Here is a 19,621-nt window from a genome sequence, read left to right on the forward strand (position 1 = left end):
GAGTAACCTTACTTCCTATTACATACTGCACGTATACCCCTACAGAGCATAGAGAAACCTTGTCCTAATTAGATGAGCCCGTAACATTTGTCCTGTTCGTATCCATTATCTCACATACACAAACACAAGCGAAGTCCCGTCAGACCTTGCACAGTTAGTGGCTGTTTAGCATTTCCTAGTTGGTAGGAAACACCGGCAAAAATGCAGAATTTTGTCCAACCTTCCCAATGGTCAAAGTGCAGTAATATCAAGAGAAAAGAAGGCGAAGAAGAAGAAGAATGTGCAGCGCGCGGCGGCCGGCCTGTAATGCTTCCATGTGAATGTGAATTACGGTAGGCGAGCCTGCCTTCTCTGCGTTGTGCAGTTCTTTTTGCTTCCCCTTAAGTGCCTTGTGGGGTATGTAAATGAAAATCTGTTTCCTACAATTCACACTTTTCTGATTAGTGTCCCTGGATTAGAGATAAAAGCCATTTTCTTCTCCTGCAATCCGTACACTTAAAGCTTAAACCTTCACTCAATCAATGAGCTAACAACATCTGAACGTGGAGGATTAGGCCGCATCGCTCATTGTGGATACTCATTTACTTTGTGGTTTTTTTTTATCTTTCCTTGGCTCCGGGCTGCGGGGGATGAAAACCTTATAACAACATTTAACAAGCACAGAAATTAAAGTCCTGAGATCAATCCCAAATTATGCTGCCTGCTAACCCCCGCCGAATCCTCCGCACTTCACTAGTAACAAGCAAAGTCTGAAACTTCATCAGAGCGAGGTTGGCCAATCAATAAACTCTATTACGGGAAGTTTAATCCACAGTCAATGGGAGAGACTTTTTCTGCCCCTTACACTTGATACAGAAGCTGCGCATAGAACCTAATTATGGCACCACACAAACCCCGTGCCTCGTACACGGTGAGAGCCAAAATGGAGAACACCGTCTCTTATTGCGTGTGACTAGAGATGAGCGGTGGAAATGAATCCTCCTTGAATGTAACCAAAATTAGTAATCTCCAGAAATGTAATTCACTCTTGCAAATTCAGCAACATAGCGGACAGCAATTGGTTAAAAATGGTCATGATAGAACTCACCTTACCCTCCATTCTCGCAGCCCGTCGTCCGGTCCTCCGCTCCCCTTCTTTAACTCTTCCCTCTTTGTGCATGTTCTCTCCAGCCTCTTCACTCCAGGCCAGGATTTCTTGCAGGAAGTCACAACATTGCAACATGTCGACTCAGTAATGGCACGGCACAAAAGGACGTCCGCTTGTGCTGGAAGTCTTGGCCTGGAGTGAAGAGGTCAAAGAGAATCCGCACAAAAAGGAAGGGGAATAGAATAGTAGAATTGGAAGGGACCTCCTGGGTCATCTGGTCCAACCCCCTGATCAATGCAGGAGTCACTAAACCATCTCAGACAGATGTCTCTCCAGCCTCTGTGTGAAGACTTCCATTGAAGGAGAACTCACTACCTCTATGGAGCAGCCTGTTCCACTCATTGATCACCCTCAGTGAAATGTGAAATAGAAGAAAGATGGCGGATCAGACGGCAGGCTGCAGAGACGGAGGGATAGAATCATAGAATCATAGAATCGCAGAGTTGGAAGGGGCCTCCTGGGCCATCTGGTCCAACCCCCTGCTCAAAGCAGGATTCGCTAAATCATCCCAGTCAGATGTCTGTCCAGCCTCTGTTTGAAGACTTCCATTGAAGGAGAACTCACCACTTCTCATGGCAGCCTGTTCCACTCATTGATCACTCTAACTGTCAAAAAGTTTTTTCTAATATCTAATCTGTGTCTCCTCCCATTCAGTTTCATCCCATTGCTTCTAGTCTTTCCTTGTGCAAATGAGAATAAAGTTGATCCTTCTACAATGTGACAGCCCTTTAGATATTTGTAGACAGCTATTAAGTCTCCTCTCAGTCTTCTCTTTTGCAAACTAAACATTCCCAAATCCTGCAACCTTTCCTCATAAGACAGGGTTTGCAGACCGGTCACCATTCTGGTCGCTCTTTTCTGAACTTGCTCCAGTTTGTTGATGTCTTTTTTAAAATGTGGTGCCCAAAACTGGACACAATATTCCAGATGAGGTCTGACCAAAGAGGAGTAGAGGGAAATAATGACTTCACGTGATCTAGACTGTATGCTTCTGTTAATACATCCTAGAATTGCATTTGCCTTTTTTGCTGCTGCATCACACTGTTGACTCATATTCAGTCTGTGATCTATTAGTATACCCAAGTCTTTTTCACATGTGCTGTCACTTAGCCCTATTCCTCCCATTCTATATATGCTTTTCCATTTTTATTGCCCAGATGTAGTACTTTGCATTTCTCCCTGTTAAAAACCATTCTGTTTGTTGCTGCCCACTTCTCCAGTTTATTTAAATCTTTTTGAATCCTCTCTCTCTCTTCTCTAGTATTAGCTATCCCTCCTAGCTTTGTGTCATCAGCAAATTTAATCAGTTTACCCTCAATTCCTTCATCTAAATCGTTGATAAAGATGTTGAACAATACAGGGCCCAGGACAGAGCCCTGTGGTACCCCACTTGAGACATTCTTCCAACTGGATGTCCAGCCATTTACGACCACTCTTTGGGTCCGATCACTAAGCCAGTTATGAATCCACCTAACAGTTGCCTTGTCCATTCCATACTTAATCATTTTTTCAATAAGGATTGTATGAGAGACTTTGTCAAATGCTTTGCTGAAGTCAAGATATACTATATCTACAGCATTTCCTTGATCCACCCAATCAGTGATACCGTCATAGAAGGAAATTAAGTTAGTCTGACATGACTTATTAGTTACAAACCCATGCTGACTCTGTTTAATCACTTCATTCTTATCCAGGTATTGACATACATGTTGTTTAATAATTTGTTCAAAGATCTTTCCTGGTATATAAGTCAGACTCACCGGCCTATAGTTACCTGGGTCCACCTTCTTCCCCTTTTTGAAGATAGGAACAACATTTGCTCTTCTCCAGTCTTCTGGCACTTCTCCTGTTCTCCAAGAATTTTCAAAGATTATAGAGAGGGGTTCAAAAATTTCTTCTGCTATCTCCTTCAGTACTCTGGGGTGTAATTCATCTGGACCTGGAGACTTGAATTCATTTAGGCTAGCTAAGTGTTTCCTCACTATCTTTCTGTTTATAGATATCCTGGATTCTTCTATTCCCTTAATAGGACAGTGAATAACAGTTGATGTTACATTTCCTTTCTGAGAGAAAACAGATGCAAAATAGGAATTTAAAAGTTCAGCCTTCTCAACATCCTGTCTTACCATTTCATCATTTTCATCCTGTAAAAATCCTATAGCATCTTTGACTTTTCTTTTACTTTTGACATATCCCCAAAATCCTTTATTATTGCTTTTGACATCTCTTGCAAGCCTCAATTCATTTTCAGCTTTAGCTAATCTGATTTGTGCCCTGCAGGTTCTGCAGACAGCATTATATTCTTCTTTAGATATGCCTCCCTCTTTCCATTTTATAAACATTTTTTTCTTCCTTTTTAGCATGTGCTTAAGTTCTGTGTTCATCCATCCTGGTTTCCTTAACTGCTTCCTATTCTTCCCTCTTTTCGGAATTGTTAACAACTGTGCTTTGAGAATTTCATTTTTCAAGATTTCCCATCCTTCCTGGACATTTTTGTCTTTAAGGATATCCAGCCATTGGATTCCTCCAATTCTCTTTCTGAATCCCTTAAAATCTGCCTTTCTGAAATCTAACCTTGACGTCTGAGTCTTCACAGGTCTTCCGCCTCTAGTTATCCAAAATTCTAAAATAGCATGGTCGCTACCTCCTAGGGTCCCAGCCACTTTTACCTCCTCAACCATTTCCTCCCTGTTTATAAGGATTAGATCCAAGGTAGCAGTTCCCCTTGTTTTCTCCCTTACCTTTTGGAAGATAAAGTTGTCAGCAAGAGAGGATAAGAATTTCCTTGACCTGTTAGTTTTGCCTGAGAGAGATTCCCAACAAATGTCTGGATAGTTGAAATCTCCCATGACAACTATGTCATATTTTTTGGAGAACTTGGCCATTTGATGCATAAAGAGTTCATCCATAGCTTCAGCTTGCACAGGCGGCCTGTAGTAAATGCCTACAATGGTGTCCTTTCCATTGTTCTGTCCTTGTATTCTTACCCAAACAGTTTCCACAGAACTCCCAGTCTCTGAAGCTTGGATCTCTGTGCAGATATACGCGTTTCTAACATACAATGCGACACCCCTCCTCGCTTATCAAGTCTGTTTCTAGGAAATAAGTTGTATCCTTCTAGCCTTGTATTCCAATCATGTGTATTGTCCCACCAAGTTTCAGTGATTCCAATGACATCATATTTCTTGTCCTGTGTTAGTAGTTCCAATTCTCCTTGTTTGTTGCCCATGCTTTGTGCATTAGTATAGAAGCATTTTAGTTTGTGATTGGTTTCTCTTTCTCCAATATTTTTATTAATTAGATTCTTTCGTCTTTGTTCTTCCTTTCCACTAGGGACTGGTAAGTGTTCTTTTTTTTAACATCCTATAGTAATTATTCTCCGAGATTGGAGGAGATCTCGGAGTATTGTAAGGAGCATTTACTGCCCCCTGACGATAACTTTGCTACAAATCAAATTTCCTCTAAAATCTACACAATTTCATACATTTGAATCCCGGCATATCGGCGCCTCTCTATGTATGACCACCACCAAAGCAAAATCATCGCTCCCCATCTAGTGGCTCTGGATACATGTATAACTCTTGGACCACCTGCCATATGCCGCGGTAGTAGGGCCAATGTGGGATGGAATAGCAGATAGGCACATGAGAAGAACCAGAATTCCTACGCAGACGCTCCTGTTCCATCTCTACATCTCCCCCTGAGCCACCAGATGTCTTTGATGTAAAGCAGGCTGTGACATTGTGCGCAACCTCCAGATTTGGAGTGTTTGTTCCTTCTTTTCATAAATGCACATTGTCTGATCTTCATCACATGTCTCTTCCCCTCTCACAGCAAGCGACCTGAGAGAACCAGAGAGAAAATGGAAGAAACTTCAGCTGCATCCCCCTCCTCCCACCCCTCCCTGCCTACCATTGATCTTAGACGAAGTGTTTGGTGCCTGAGGAGCAGGCAGGGTGACGAAAGGTGATGAAGATAGAAACCTTCTATTTATTATAAAGTTATAATTCATTATATTAAAAAAAGGAGCCTCATAGCAAAAAGTAAAACAGGACCTCCATTATGTGGCAGGTTTCTCCATCCAAACAGAGGGATCTGGGGTTTGTCTTTTCTACACTGTACATAATTAGTAATTGGTTTGCAAAAAGTTGAGTTTTTGAGGGATACTGTAATCGGACTGGAGCCAAACAGGACCGCTCCCTTTCTCTGCTAATATACTTATGGGTCTGGTAACTGTTTTCAGCAGAACCAATCCACCATTAATGACAACAATCAGATGACTAAATCTAGGGGTTGTCTCTTGTTCTTTGCTCGGGAGCAAGGCGCTCTCCTTCCTCCCAGTTTTCTGATTGCTCCAGAAGATTGACAGGTCGGAGCAGCAGAATGGTTGCACTGCTGGTCCGCACAGTGCGTTTGTAAAGAGGTGGTGGGGACCCTCATGTACCTTCTCTCCCCTGAACGCTGTTCACCTGTGTCACATGCGGCACCCTGACGTTTTATTAATGTTTAACTAATGTGTGTACCAACTCTATAGCAATGCCAGAACTTTGCTTGTCTTTTCATGTACAAGGTCCCGGGGTGCTCACTGACTGTGACTTGGTGGACTTGCCTGCAACTACCACCCCGTGCCACCTTGTTACACGCTCCCAAATACAAGAAGAGGCAGCTTTTCTTCTGCACCATCAGCATCAGCGGAGTCGCCAAATCATGGGAAGAATCGGTGCTGAGATTACAAGCTCCAAAGCCAAGAACTTGCAAAAATAATCTCATTGTCTAGGAAACTGACCGCCTCTGATACCCTGCAGAGGTGGCCGGTCACTTGGGAAAAACGCAGTAAACTTTGGAATTACAAATCCCTCCGTGTTTGAAGACAGATATGGTTTTTAATGAGAGATCCACTGCAGAGTTACTAGTTATATTTTTATCTAACATTTCCAAGAAAAAAAAAATCACACCATTTAGAGAAATGATTAAGATCCATCAGCGTCATGTCAGGGGAAAAAAATGCACAGCAAGTGACGCGTTTTGAATCACCGTCGGTTCCTAATCAGCCGTGATTAAACACCGGCATGGTTCACAGTGCGTCACCTGTTTTGCATTTTGACACCCTTTTCTCTCCTTTCCTGACATGACGATGATGGATTGGAAACATTTCTCTAAATAAGGGTGAGAGATTTTATTTTTTTCTTGGAAATGCCAGATAACAACTTGGCTAACTAATAACTGTGCTCATTAGCTGGGATTTATTACCATGTGCCGCGTGTAACTTACTGGATTCAGAATCTGAGGAGCCCGTCCACGCGCAGATAAGTTGATCACTTTTTGATATATTGCACAGCTGAATTTTGCAATTTTACCCATTTAACAATATGAGACAACCCCTAGAATGGGATAAACTGCCTCAAGGGGCTTCAGTCTCCTCATGAGTGTGAACTGCTCCCTGTGATCTAAATGTGTTTGGTACACTTGGGCCCCGATTCATCATCGCCTTTGCACCTTTTTTTATCGTTTTATGTCTTTTTTTTGTTTGCAACCAAATCGTTATTACATTTGAGATTAAAGTCTTTTTGGACTATAAGATGCCACTTTTTTGCCTCCAAAATTTGGGAGAAAAATGGGAGTGCATCTTATATTTTGAATGTAGCTTACTGGGAGGGCGGCGGCTGCGGTGGAGCGGGTGACAGGAGGCAGGGTCGCTGCTCCAGGAAGCCGGCGGTGGCAGGTGTGGGGTGATGCTGTGGGCCCCAGCCTTGATGAGAGAATGTTGGGTGGTGAGAGGTGCGAGATTGCAGCAGGCCTTGGGCTGGGAGGTTGGGTTGTCCTGGCTGTGCAAGGCTGTGGGACCTGGGCTTCAACAAGATGTTGGCAGTGAGGCAGGAGCAGAGTTTCCGCTCTTCCCATTGGTTTCCCGGTGATGGACTTCATGGAAATGGCCGTGAGATGCGTCTCATGCACATATTTAGAACTTGGCTCAATGACAAAGTCTCAATCTGAGCATATGATGCCTCCAGCGTCCGTTCTTCCTCCACTCGGTAAACTACTGTAAATTCAAACTACAAGACGGACCGCCATTTTATGAAAAATAATGTTTCTCTATTTTCTCCCCAAAATTTGTGGTTCATCTCATGGTACGATGTATCTTATAGTCCGCAAAATACGATACTCATCTGTTTTGTTTTATTTTTTGTTTGGTTTCTGTTTTTTTGGCACATCTTCACCTGGTCCTACCTGGCGTATTTTTGGCACACCGCAATCTTGACTCAGTTTTTTGTAACTTTTGTCAAATTTACAATTTGTCATGTCGCAGGGATTTTCTCAGAAATTCTCCATTAATTTATTGTCCCATATTATGTTATGGGGTCTCTCCTGACCAGAGAGAATAATAACCAAAAGTGTAAAAAAAGAAAAAAACTATACCTCACCGCTCACCCCTCCGGTGTCCTGGTCCTCACTGCCTGCCCTCTAGTCCTCAAGGCCTTTTCTTTCCACCATCGTGTGCTACATCTTTGGTATCTTCATACTAGAACAGGACTTCTGGCCTTGTGACATTAAGACCTTATGATGCGGAGTGACCTCCAAGGCCTGGTTCTGGCCCAAAGTCCCATTCTAGAGGGAAGACACTGAAAATGCATTACTTAGTGTGGAGCACGGAAGCCCTGAGGACTGGACGATGGGCAGTAAAGATTGGCAATGCCAGAGAGGTGATGTGTTAGTGTCATGATCTGAAGTGATCTGACAGTTTTAAATCACTGGGTGAACTTTTTTTACTTTGGAAAGTTCCAAGGTGTCTTGACTGTCCCCGGTGGTGGTTTTGATATTGCACTTTAGGTTTTGTGCACTTAATCATGTATCAGGTGTGACACCCTATAAAGGTGTGCTAGAGGTGTGCAATCACTGCCTGTGATATTGTGAGTTTGTCTTCACTCTGAGTTTGGAGAGCCTGGATGAAGGATGGAGCTGGTGAGGAGTCCTGCGCAGCTTAGCCAGGGGGGACGTGTTGCAGCTATGGTGTCTGGACGAAGGGCTGGCATGGCGTGGTGGGGTCGCAGTGATGGTGTCAGCGGGAAGTGTCTGCATGGGCTGGTGGAGTGGTGACTATGGAGAGTGGCACTCACCATGTGGGACTTGGCCGCTGAGCTGGACTCAAGCATGCTCGACTTCGTGTCAGCAGCTGAACTCATCCTTGGGACTCTGGTTCTAAGCAGCTGCAACTGGTGTTGGACTCTGCTCCAAGGTTGCACTAAGGTGAAGGATCCTGTTATGGTGATGAATCCGGGTGGAGGAGAAGATGCACTCAGGTGGAGGGCTCTGTTGCTAGGAGCGCACGCAACAGAGCAAAGCTAAGTGGTGTTTCCCCTGTATTGTCTCTTTCCTCATGTGTGTTATTAGTGCAGTGGTGGGATTAGTCTCCGCACCGACCCATTCCCTAGTGAGGGTTTAGGTTCAGGGCGAGCTAGGGCGTTGAGGTACGCGTGCGGTGCCCGGTGCGAAACCGGCATAGGGAACGTTAGGAGTGCAGCGACACTGGCTCAGGGGAGCTCAGGAGGTCTCCAATTCCCTTTCCCTATTGCAGGGCCCACCATTGTTAAAGTTACCCAGGTTCCCCCCTTTATTATTTTAATGCGCCTTACTGGAGGCGGTGTTTCCAGATATTGTATGTATAACGTGTAATACCTAAATTCGCCAGGTGGAGGCGGCGTATCCACCTGCACGTTTTTATTATTTAAATGCGCCCCACTGGAGGCGGTGTATCCAGGGTCACGTGTGTTATGGGTTCGCCTTGCGGCATCATCTGCGTCCTGACACACGTGACCATGACAGTTAGTTTAGGGCAGGGGTTCCCAACCTGTAGCCCAGTAGCCACATGTGACTCGCGGATCCATGAATTGTGGCTCGCGACTGTCTGCCAGCTTGGTGTATTAGCTCCAGGTCTAGCTAAAACAGGTATTAAGAGTGTCACGTGGACCCGTCCTGTGTGACGCGACCCGCAGGCCGGTAACTAAAACAACAAGACGCGGCACGTGATACTGTCCTTTGTGACAAGGCTCGCAGGCCGGTAACTAAAACTACAAGACAAGGGGAAGGAAAAACAGTTTCAATGGTGGGCCCTGCGATAGGGAAAGGGGTCGTGGAGACCTCCTGCACTCCCCTGAGTCAGTGTCCCTAACGCTCCTAATGTTCCCTATGCCGGTTCCGCACCGGGCGCCGATCAGGAACCTGTCGCCCTAGCACACCCTGCACCTATCCCTTGCTAGGGAGCTGGGTGGCGCAGGCACTGGCCCCACCGCTGTACTAATACACACTAAGGAAATACACAAACGGGGAAACACCACTTAGCTTTACTCTGTTGCACTTGCTCCTGGAAACAGAGTCCACCACCAGAATGCAGCTCTCCTCCTGAATCACTGCCACCAAGCTCTCTCAGAGCTACAAGGAAATCCCCTATGACTCCTTCCACACCAGGGCTAAGACAGTGCTGCAAGGAATGCTCTCCAGCCCCTTCTCCACCAAGGATGGTTGAAATGAACACTGTCACCAACACTGATTGCAACACCTGTGACTCTTTTATAGCAGAGCCAGAGGAATCACACCTGTATTAATCACGTGCACTTATCTAAAGAAACTAGAGTGCAATGACGCTCACCACCACCGGGGGCAAACTTGAACAAACGACACCACAGTGCAATAATCCTAATGGGCACTGGGGGCAAAAACCAAACTTAAGCACAACTTAAGGAAAAAAAAAAGGTTACCTGTGCTTTTTATCAGTCCTGATCCAGCATGGATCATGACAAAGAGAACTCAAAATGGTGAATTTGGTGAGTAGCCCTGCACTGAAGAGCAGATCTGGATGCACATATACTGTCTTGGGATTTAGAGATGTTTTGGGCATTGTACTCTAGAGGATGGTACTACCTGTTAGAGGAGGTGCTCAAAGCTGGAGGTATTGTGCGAACCCCTGGATCTCAGTGTACTTCTTTGGAGTGATTTCTCTGGAAAAGCTTTGGTTATGATTCTACCTGTAATAGGGGCTTTGGTTGACACTACTTTGAGGGGGTGGGAGCTGGGTGTGGCTCACGACCCTCTCTCAGTGCTGAATGTGGCTCGTGACCCTCTCTCTAAGGTGAATGTGGCTCTTCAAGGTCAGAAAGGTGGGGAACACTGGCTTAGGGTTTTCTTGGTCATTTGCCAACCCTCTATGGTTCAGCACAATGGCTCCCGCAGCTGGATACAATGTTGCTGATTTTGTGCAGAGTGAATTACAAAAAGTCCGTGTTCTGGAAATTCCGAAATTTTGCAAAATTTACGTAGAACTTATCTCCGCTGTAATAAATGTTCCCATTTCTTCTCATGAAGATTTATCCGCTGTTTTCTTTCACTTGAGTAAATTGTTGATAAATATAAAGAGAATAATAAAAACTTCATTTACTCCATCTTGAGATATCAGAGAAATTCGAGTGCAGAAAACTTGTTTTGAAGTCGAAAGTTTTGTTTATGAGAAAAAAATAAGTGCCCGTCTGAATGCGCCGCCCGCTCATGTGAGGACGATGAGAATAATCGGGAAGCGTTGGATATTATGTGCTATCCTAACAATCTTATTAAATGTTTCCGCCGCTTACTCCGCGCACCGTTTGGAACCAGCTTGAGCCACCTTATTAATACAGCTCAGTAACCAATGAGACGGGAGATATGGACGGGAACTGAAGACGATCGCTGGAGGATGCCGGAAATTGATGACAAGCTCCGGAGAAACTTAGAATCTGGAACATTTTTAATGTATGATATTACGGTATTCGAGATTTGGAGACGGCGGCTTCTTCTTATTTTACATACAAGCTTTGTCTAAACAAGTCACCAGTTTATGCTTCTCCGGTGGCGATAAAAGCAGGAAATATCAATATTGACACTTGCTACATGTAACTCTGAAACCAATGTAACAAAAAAATATCTGAAGCACAGGCTTATCAGTCAGCAGTACGCCACACACTGAAGTAAAGACTATGCCCACCTAATTAATCAACTTATTTTTTACCTTTTTATGTATGCAGGTCTTGTTTAAGGGGTTTACCGACACGGCGTATTGATGACCTCTAAAGGTTATCAATGTCATATTAATGGTGACCGGATGTAAAGATAGATCTGAACCGTGCAGCTCTGGTCAATGTGTAGCAGCCGCTGACAAGTACTGAAGATCAGCGCCTGTTCCATAAAATCAGAAATCCCGGCACCTCCATGATCAGCTACAATCAGCTCCTGTGGTGGAGTGATCAAAACATCGATCTGAGCAGTGCAGCTCCGGTCAATGTGTAGCAGCCGCTGACAAGTACTGAAGATCAGCGCCTATTCCATAAAATCAGAAACCCGGCACCTCCATGATTCAGGAAATGGGAACTGATCTGCAGTACTTGTTAGCGACTACTACACACGGAATAGAGCTGTGCAGTGCAGCTCAATGTTCACATCCAGCCACCGATGGAGCTGCCAAACATAGGGGCACAGAGTATCCATCATCAATATCATAAGCCCGGAGAAGTCCTTTAGGCTGAATTCACACACTCGTATTTGTAGCAGGCAGCACGTGGATACAACATGGATGCCTCCTGTGTACTATACGTGCACCTCACCGAGCCATTCATTGAAATATATTAATCAACTGGTCCAAACCTAGACAAGTCTATGCAACAGACCGGACAAGGGGTTAAAATTAGTATTAAATTAGTGATTTTTTATCTGTTAAAATAAATCATTTCCTGAGTAATTCAATGGTCGGCCAACTAAACTTTGGCTGACCGATGTTTGAACTTGAACAATGCCTGACCAACTTAATAGGCGACCAACGTGTGAAAGTAAACAGCGCTCGTCCTACAAAATGCACTGCCAATGTCTTAAGTAAACTATTCCCGACCAATTCAGCTCCCCCTGCTGTTTTTACATTTGCAATTGTGTAATTTTTCATGAACTTATGAACTTTTTTGTTCAGTATCGTCACTATTTTTTCAGATATAAAAATCTTTTTCAACTAAATAATTTGATCAAGATGTGACACCCTGAAACATAGAAATGTTTTATGAGGTCACATACGTCTTGCCTTGGAGGCCTAACACCTCGCATTGTTCATGCTTGTATGGTGGAAGCAAAGCTGAACTTTGGGATCCTAAAAAACGCTGCAAAAAAACGCAACAATAAAAGCAGCAAAAAGGTCAGCGAATCCTGCTTTATGTTTGCAGTTTTTTACTGTCAAGAGAACAGGGTTTGGCTGCAGAGAAAAACAGCAAAAAAGCAACTTGTGAACATACAGTAGCCTTAGACTAATTCATATAGAAGTAATGTCTTCACCTACAGTGACGGCTAGAATCTCTGTAAGGGGGGCTTCAAAAATGGCAACTAAATGACTTTACTAGTGTAAGGGGGTGACATAGGATTACCGCCGTGCTCTGCTCCCCTAAAGGTTCTTAATGTGTAACTATTTACATATGTTAGTTACTGTAATGTCGCTGTTAATACTCGGTGGTACTGCTACATGTAAAATATGTATTACCCCGCATAGTCAATCGTACTGCCATACTCTTTTCAGTGTTACCATTTTATGTACAATGTTGTATATGTGTGTTATGTTCCTGTAATATAAAACTGTGTAAGATAGGGAAAGTAAAGTGCACCCTTTGGACATTAGAGGGGAGCACCTTAGTGTTATAGTTCTCATAGCTAAGGGTAAGTGTAGTTCCATTGGGGGCCACTAGATGGGGGCATACTAGTGTGCACAGTTAGAATAGGTTATAGCTAGTTTGTAGGGGGGTTAAAATAGGAGGGGCTGCCAGGTGGTAATTCAGGAGTTTTAGGAAGTTAAGTCAGATGGGGCCAGGGTTCCCGAAGTGTCCACATGGGCTATAGGCCCCAGACGGCTTGGCAGCCATGCAAGGTTAGGTAGCTGCAGCCCACGTTATCCATCGCAGTGGGCCAGTACAGGAGAAGGAAGATGTGGTGACTCATAGCCTGGGTGGACGCCTTTAGGGCGGGAGTCGGTTGGAGTGAGGAACTGAAGGAAGTTGGAGCTTCAAAGGGAACGGGACTGATGTTCCAGATGCTTTTCCAGAGGCAACCAAATCGAGTGGCTGATGATTTCGAGTCTGGGGCGAAACAGCCAGTAGGAATTGTCATCATGGTGAGGTTAGGCCAGGAAGAATCTGGGGAGCAGTCTAAGATGGTCCGGTCTAGACGTGTTCAGCACAGAAGGCAGCGAAGTAGGGAAAGATGAGGAAACAAGTGAATTCCATGATGTGCCAACTATGGATGTAACGTGTGAAATTCTAAGTAAAGAGAATGTTCAAGTTATCCTGGACTGTGCCTCTATTACTGGGGGTCGCCTGGAAGAGGGGTCGTCGCTGCCTGGCTAGTGCCCAGGGGGACCTGAAACTGGGGATGCAGGTAGGCTGAGAAGTGGGATACGGTTTTCTGTGAGGGAAGGTCGGGACACAGATGTGTCTCTGGCCATGACTACAGTCCTGGCCTCCCCTTACACTGTCACTGATTGCATTAGGGCATTTTTCCTATAATAATTGTTGAATTTTCACCTTATAACCTTTGGGTTTTCTTTGTGCACCACTTTTTATAAAGTTATTGAAACTCTTTCTGTCTCCTGCTCTGCAAATTGATTGATGTTGAAATTTGTGCTAGCACCTGTCTCTATGGCCTGTGTATCACTACGGCAATTTATGCTAATTCTGAAATTCTAAAAATGAAAATAGAACAGAAAATAATACTAGTAATTATCATTTTGTCATTTTACAATGGAATAATAAATCACTCTATAATTTCACAGCAAAAAGTTTTAATAAAGTGAAAAAAAAAAAACATATGGTAAAGTTCACGCCGAGAAAAGTTGGCTGTTTAGAAGTAAGGACTTTGATGTATTTATGCATCTTCCTCTCGGAGAACCTACGCAGCAAGATAAATGAGATCATTAACAACCCAGCATCTGAAGAACCTGCACTGACTTGGACTCTGTTAAGAATTCACCCTCTTTTTATCCTCTCATATCTGGAATTGTGAAGGCTGGAGGTGGTAGAGCTCATTAGGCAGCATTGCCTCGTGGGTTCCACTAGTGCCTAGAAGTATCGGGATATTGAGTCCAGCCAAGGTCCTCATCATGCGGCATTGTATGCCATCTTCCACATCTCCACCAGAACCTGCTCATGTGACTTCTGCGTCTGTCACCCAGCATCGCCGTATTCACCCTACGGGCAGCGCTGGAGGTACAGTTCTCAGATCCAGAAGCTCTGGATGGTGGGCTCTGGACTCTGCGAGATGGAATGGCTTATGCCAAGTCTGTCCGAGGAAGCCTATTGAACTCATGGCCTTGGTCAGACATTACATTGTCCTTGTGCACTCTAATTTTGTCCAAAAACTTTCATACCTTAAAGACCTCATGTGCATGTGTTACATCCATGTCTATGCTCGATCCCTCTTCTTTTCCTTTTTTCACTAGAGACATCACACCTTTTTTGGAGTGTTGTCCAGATAGAAAGCTTGAGGGGTTAATTCCTGAACATAGTTATCTCATTAATTCCCCCCCATATCTTCCTGATTCTCATTGCCAGTTATAGATTATACATGACCCTGGTTCTGTCTCCACACTTCTGCTGACTTTGTTTTCTGATCTCTTTGGTATTGATCTGGCTTATATGACCCTCTCTGCCAGCCTGCTCCACCAGCCAGCAGCCATTCCATGGAACCAACCCAAGGGGCCCTGTCTAACTCTGAATCTCAGTAGAGTGGTTAAAGAATGAAGTCCAAGTTTTGCCTGGCAGCTGCAAAATCTGTCTGTGGAAAACCTATTAAGCTTCCAGGTTACAACAAACAGAACTATGTTACAGTATGGCTGTAAATCGGATCGGTAACGCATAATCCATGGGCTTCAACAGACCCATATTGTGCTTATTCTGGAGGTTTATTTTCTTACAATGCATATGAGGTCCAGGAAAGGAAAACTATACCAGCCTCCAATTAAAGTTGTATTACATAGGAATTCTAAGAGAAAGTATGGTATCTTTCTGTTGCAGTGTATGGTGGGAAAGGGCTTGCCTTATCTTGGTACTCAAATTTTTGTTTTCTGAGTGGCAAATTTGATCCCCGTGTTGCAATGTTTTACTTTAAGTGATCTATACATTTCTACCACTGGGTGTCACTGTATAGTAGTTTTACTTTCCATGTCTAAATGGAGGTTCTTTGTAATTTGCGCCGTTCATGTTTGCAACAGCGCACCATGTGGCCAGGCATGGTATTACAAATAAAAAGATAAATAACTTCAATTGTGGAAATTCAAAATGGTTGAAGACAATGTAGCATATATGATATAACCAATGGTTACTTGTTCTGGCTTAGGATAAATGAGCTTGTTTTATATTGTGCAAGTGTAGTTAATATTTATTGTCTTTTTCTATTTTCTATGAAAGTCTTTGTGACCAAGGATACAGATTTGAAATATGCTAATGCTCAATATATTTGATTGAAACAGTTAATTTTAATTGACTTCCCCAGACATTAAGAGAAAATGAAATTGTGCTCAGCTCTCACTTTGAAAGAAAGGAAGGTTATATAATATTTACAGTCAGGGAATCTGTTGGTGATGAGTAAATTAGGATTTAAATTATGTATTAAATGGAATTTAAATTGGTGTGAAACGCGTCTGCCAATCTGATTATAATGGAGATTGGACTCAGGGATGATACTGCAGAGCGGATACCGGAAAGAATATGTACTCTTAGGGTGGGAATGTAAACGCTATCAAGGTGCAAAAACTTTGTAATTCTTATTGTATTAAGTGGGAGAGTCTGTATTATGTCTTAAATGTCACCATCCACTTGCTCACATTTTCTGCATTTTTATTTCTACAAAGTAGGCAAAAATAGGAGGAAGAATTTAAGGTGAAATTCCAAGAATAAACTTCTTGAATAATTTATCATATCTTACTTATTCTAATTCTTACAACCTCTGCTGCCAAGTTAATGAAGAGCAGCAGTAGTTGTCAAACGTCCTCTCCTGCATAGGATAGCTGTCCCGATGCTGCCGTAACAATGGTATAACTTAAATCTTGTAGGTCCCAAGCGTGTAAAAGAATAAAAAATTTTCAGGCACAAGAAAAATGTTAATATAGGAATCTTTTCTTGCCAAGTCATCTTTGCCACCCAAATAGTGAAGTAGTAAATATGTTTTGCCTTTTTGAATTTTTTTTAAAACTTTTAAAAACTTTTTTTTTTTTTAAATCTGTCAACTAAAATCTGGATAAACAATCCACCCTTCTATCGATAGTAGAGTAGTAAACATTTTTCGACTTTTCAAAAAGTTTTTTTTTAAACTTTTGAAAACTATTTAAAATCTGTCTGCAAACCTCTGAATATACAAACCACAATTACTTTAATTAACCCAAACTATAGAAACAGTTAGGAAAGAAAAAAATTTTATCGCAAAAGATTAATAAACTTTGCTCATGTCCAGCACAAAAAGTAGCAAATTGCTTCAAATAGTTAAGTAAAAAGACCCTTAAAGTGTTGTATCTTATTCAAGCCAAATCACATCCTTTCTCATTTATAAACACCTCTAAAATAATACAAGCCATGTACACATTAATCCAGAATTTTGAAGTTGAAATTGTAAAGTAAGAACCCGTAAGGTTTCTCTATTAATAGTTATGACATTGACCCACATTTCCCACCTTTATTGTCTCTACCTAGATGATTTTCTTAGAAAAACACACTAATAAATATTCTAAAATAATAAATAAATTAAATAATTCACTCGTAAAACCATTCATATAATTCATCTGGTCGATACATGGTACAGTCACATAAATACCATAGATGCTATTTCACATTTTTGCACATTTTTTTTTATGTATTTTTCAACCTCATAATAAAATAAAAATATGGAAAAAAAAATTGTAAAAATAAATCTAAACATATTTTTGAGAAAATATCAGTTCTTCTTACCTTTAAGTCTTCTTATGGAAATGCAAGAACTTTTTACATTAGAAATGGGAAATGTATTTTTCTGTATTTTTATTTTCTGGTGAACGTTATTACCTTTTTGTACGAATATTAAAAGTTGTACTTTACCTGTAGATCAGAACTTCATCATCTGAGCAATTGTATTGAAGTTGGTACATTTTAACTTTGGGAGCAGACTTGCTCACTGACCACTTAACTAGCGCAGAAGTAGTTGTCACCTCTGACACTACAACAGCCTTCTCCGGTTGAGTCTTGACCTCTCCTCGGGTGGTTTTGCTAGAGCTGGTGATGTCGGAAAGACGTGATTTTGGTGGAGCGACGCGGCCCGTGCTGTTGCTGAGATGTGGCAACTGAACAATCGATAATTCAACCGCTGCCGTTAACTCTCCGGCAGCATTAGCCGCTATACAAGTGAAGGTCCCATAATCCTTGGATGTGGTTATTAAGATATCTAGAGTGCCATTATCATAGACCGTTGTCCTGGAGGAATTTCCAATCAGGCGTCCATCTGGGGCGACCCAGTGGATTACTGGTGCAGGATCACCAACTGCTTTACATTTTAGGGAAGCAGTTTGACCTTCCAAAACGAGCAACTTTTGGGTATGTTGGGTAATTAATGGCGGCTCACAAACAAATTCCTCTTCTCGAACATACCAGAAGTACCTTCCTTTCAAAGCGGAAGGTGATGCACAAGTCTCCATATCATCTTCCCTATCAAGCCTCCTCAACCACAGCAGTTCACAATTACAATGAAGTGGGTTACCACCGAAGCTTAGGGATAAAGGGGGCAGAAAGGGTGTCGCAGAGGTCATAAACATCTGAGACCTTGCAAAGATTGGATCTGGAGGTAGTTTTTGTAGCCTGTTAGAAGTTAAGTCAAGCCTTGCCAACTTATTGAGGTCCTGAAACGTTCCCTCCGTGATGTAATATATAAGATTGTGGTCCAAACTGAGCTGATGCAAGTTGATCATCCTCCGTATGGCATCCCAAGGAATTGTTTTAAGATTATTGTAAGAAAGATCCAGGTCTTCTAGAGTTTGTAGAAGATCTTCGAAAGCATCGTCTGCGATACTATTGAGCTGGTTATTATTCATGATCAAATGTTGGAGATTGATGAGTCCTCGAAATACGTCATCTCCTAAGTTGGTCAACCTGTTACTATCCAAATGCAAAGAGCGAAGACTCTCGAGATCCAGAAAGGAATACGGCTGAATGTAACTGATGGTATTTCTAGATAGCGTGAGGTCAACAAGACCAGTCATGTTGGCAAAGTCTTGCCGGTTAATGCTTATGATAAAATTACCCCCTAGGCGAAGTTCAACTGTCCTTCGATCAATGTCTGCAGGTACAAAGAGTAAGCCTTTGGAAGGGCACAACGTTCCTAGCGATTCTGACAGGTTCTGGCAGACGCAGTATTTTGGACATGAGTTGACCACCACTGCCATTCCAAACACCAGAAGACTGCAGAGGATTTTTTCCATTGTAAGTCCAGAAAACGATACCTGCGAAGAGAGAAGACAAAAAGGCTTTAATAATGAGGCATTTTCCCAGCACAAATCATTTTATACATAGTAAGTAGCAATTATAATAGAAAGGCATAATCTGAAGTCATCTTTCGTGTGAACTCGTAATTTGCCCAGAGGTCCAAAAAAATCCTAAATTTTCTGTTGACGAAGCTTCATTATGAGCAGTTCTAAACTTTTCAGCTAGACTCTGTGCTTCAATTACTTAATGGGGTTGTCCACTCCTTGGACAACCCCTTCTTATACTTACCTTCTGGTGCCGGCACCATTCAAGCGTGACTGGCACCTGAACCCTGTGGCTGATTCACTCTCCGCACTTTCCGACGTATCACATACATATGAAGGAAGAGAGAGAAAGGCAGCAGCGTTCACTTCCTCTGGATGTATGTGATACGTCTGAAGGCGGGGAGAGTGAAATTGCTGCTGATTGGTCGCAGGGTTCTCATGATGTCACACTGTTACACAATGCCTGGGAGAGACAACATCGACACTGCTGGAACAGCACTGGCACCGGAGGTGCGTAGAATTGTTATTTTAAAAGTGGAAAACATAGGGATTGAGAAAGGGAAACGGATGTCTGAGAAGTGGACAACCCCTTTAACATTTGTTAAGATCTCTACAGTGAATGAAACAAATCGTATACTTTATGGGTCATGTCCATGGCAGAAACAATTGCCACATTTTTTTCAAATGTATGAAATAAGGCTTACATTGAGGTTCACGCACTCTGTGCTGCCCCTTCTAATCCTTCTGATTTCCTGAAAACAAGCTGAGACGTCGAAAAACTTGAGGAATCGACACAACGTCCCCAATTAATCAAGAACGTCATTATAGAAATTAGACTTGATGAAGTGTGTGTGCTGGAGTAATGCACTAAAGGGAATCTGTCACCAGTTTTTTCCACCTTAATCTGAAAGCAGCATGATATAGGGGCTGAGGGGCTGATT

At 42.8% G+C, this 19,621-nt stretch overlaps 1 protein-coding gene across 1 annotated transcript in view; it reads right to left on the minus strand.

Annotated features, from left to right (window-relative positions):
* The window catches only part of LRFN2 (leucine rich repeat and fibronectin type III domain containing 2), a 731,551-nt gene that overhangs the window by 140,631 nt on the left and 571,299 nt on the right, over positions 1-19,621 (minus strand). The window contains exon 3 of the mRNA XM_073556300.1: positions 17,260-18,653. Coding sequence (XP_073412401.1) covers positions 17,260-18,632 — 1,373 coding nt within the window. The 5' untranslated portion in view covers positions 18,633-18,653. The remainder of the gene's footprint in view (positions 1-17,259; positions 18,654-19,621) is intronic.

This window comes from Dendrobates tinctorius, unplaced genomic scaffold, assembly GCF_039654945.1.
Source record: "Dendrobates tinctorius isolate UK_male_01 unplaced genomic scaffold, ASM3965494v1 ptg000232l, whole genome shotgun sequence".
NCBI lineage: Eukaryota > Metazoa > Chordata > Amphibia > Anura > Dendrobatidae > Dendrobates > Dendrobates tinctorius.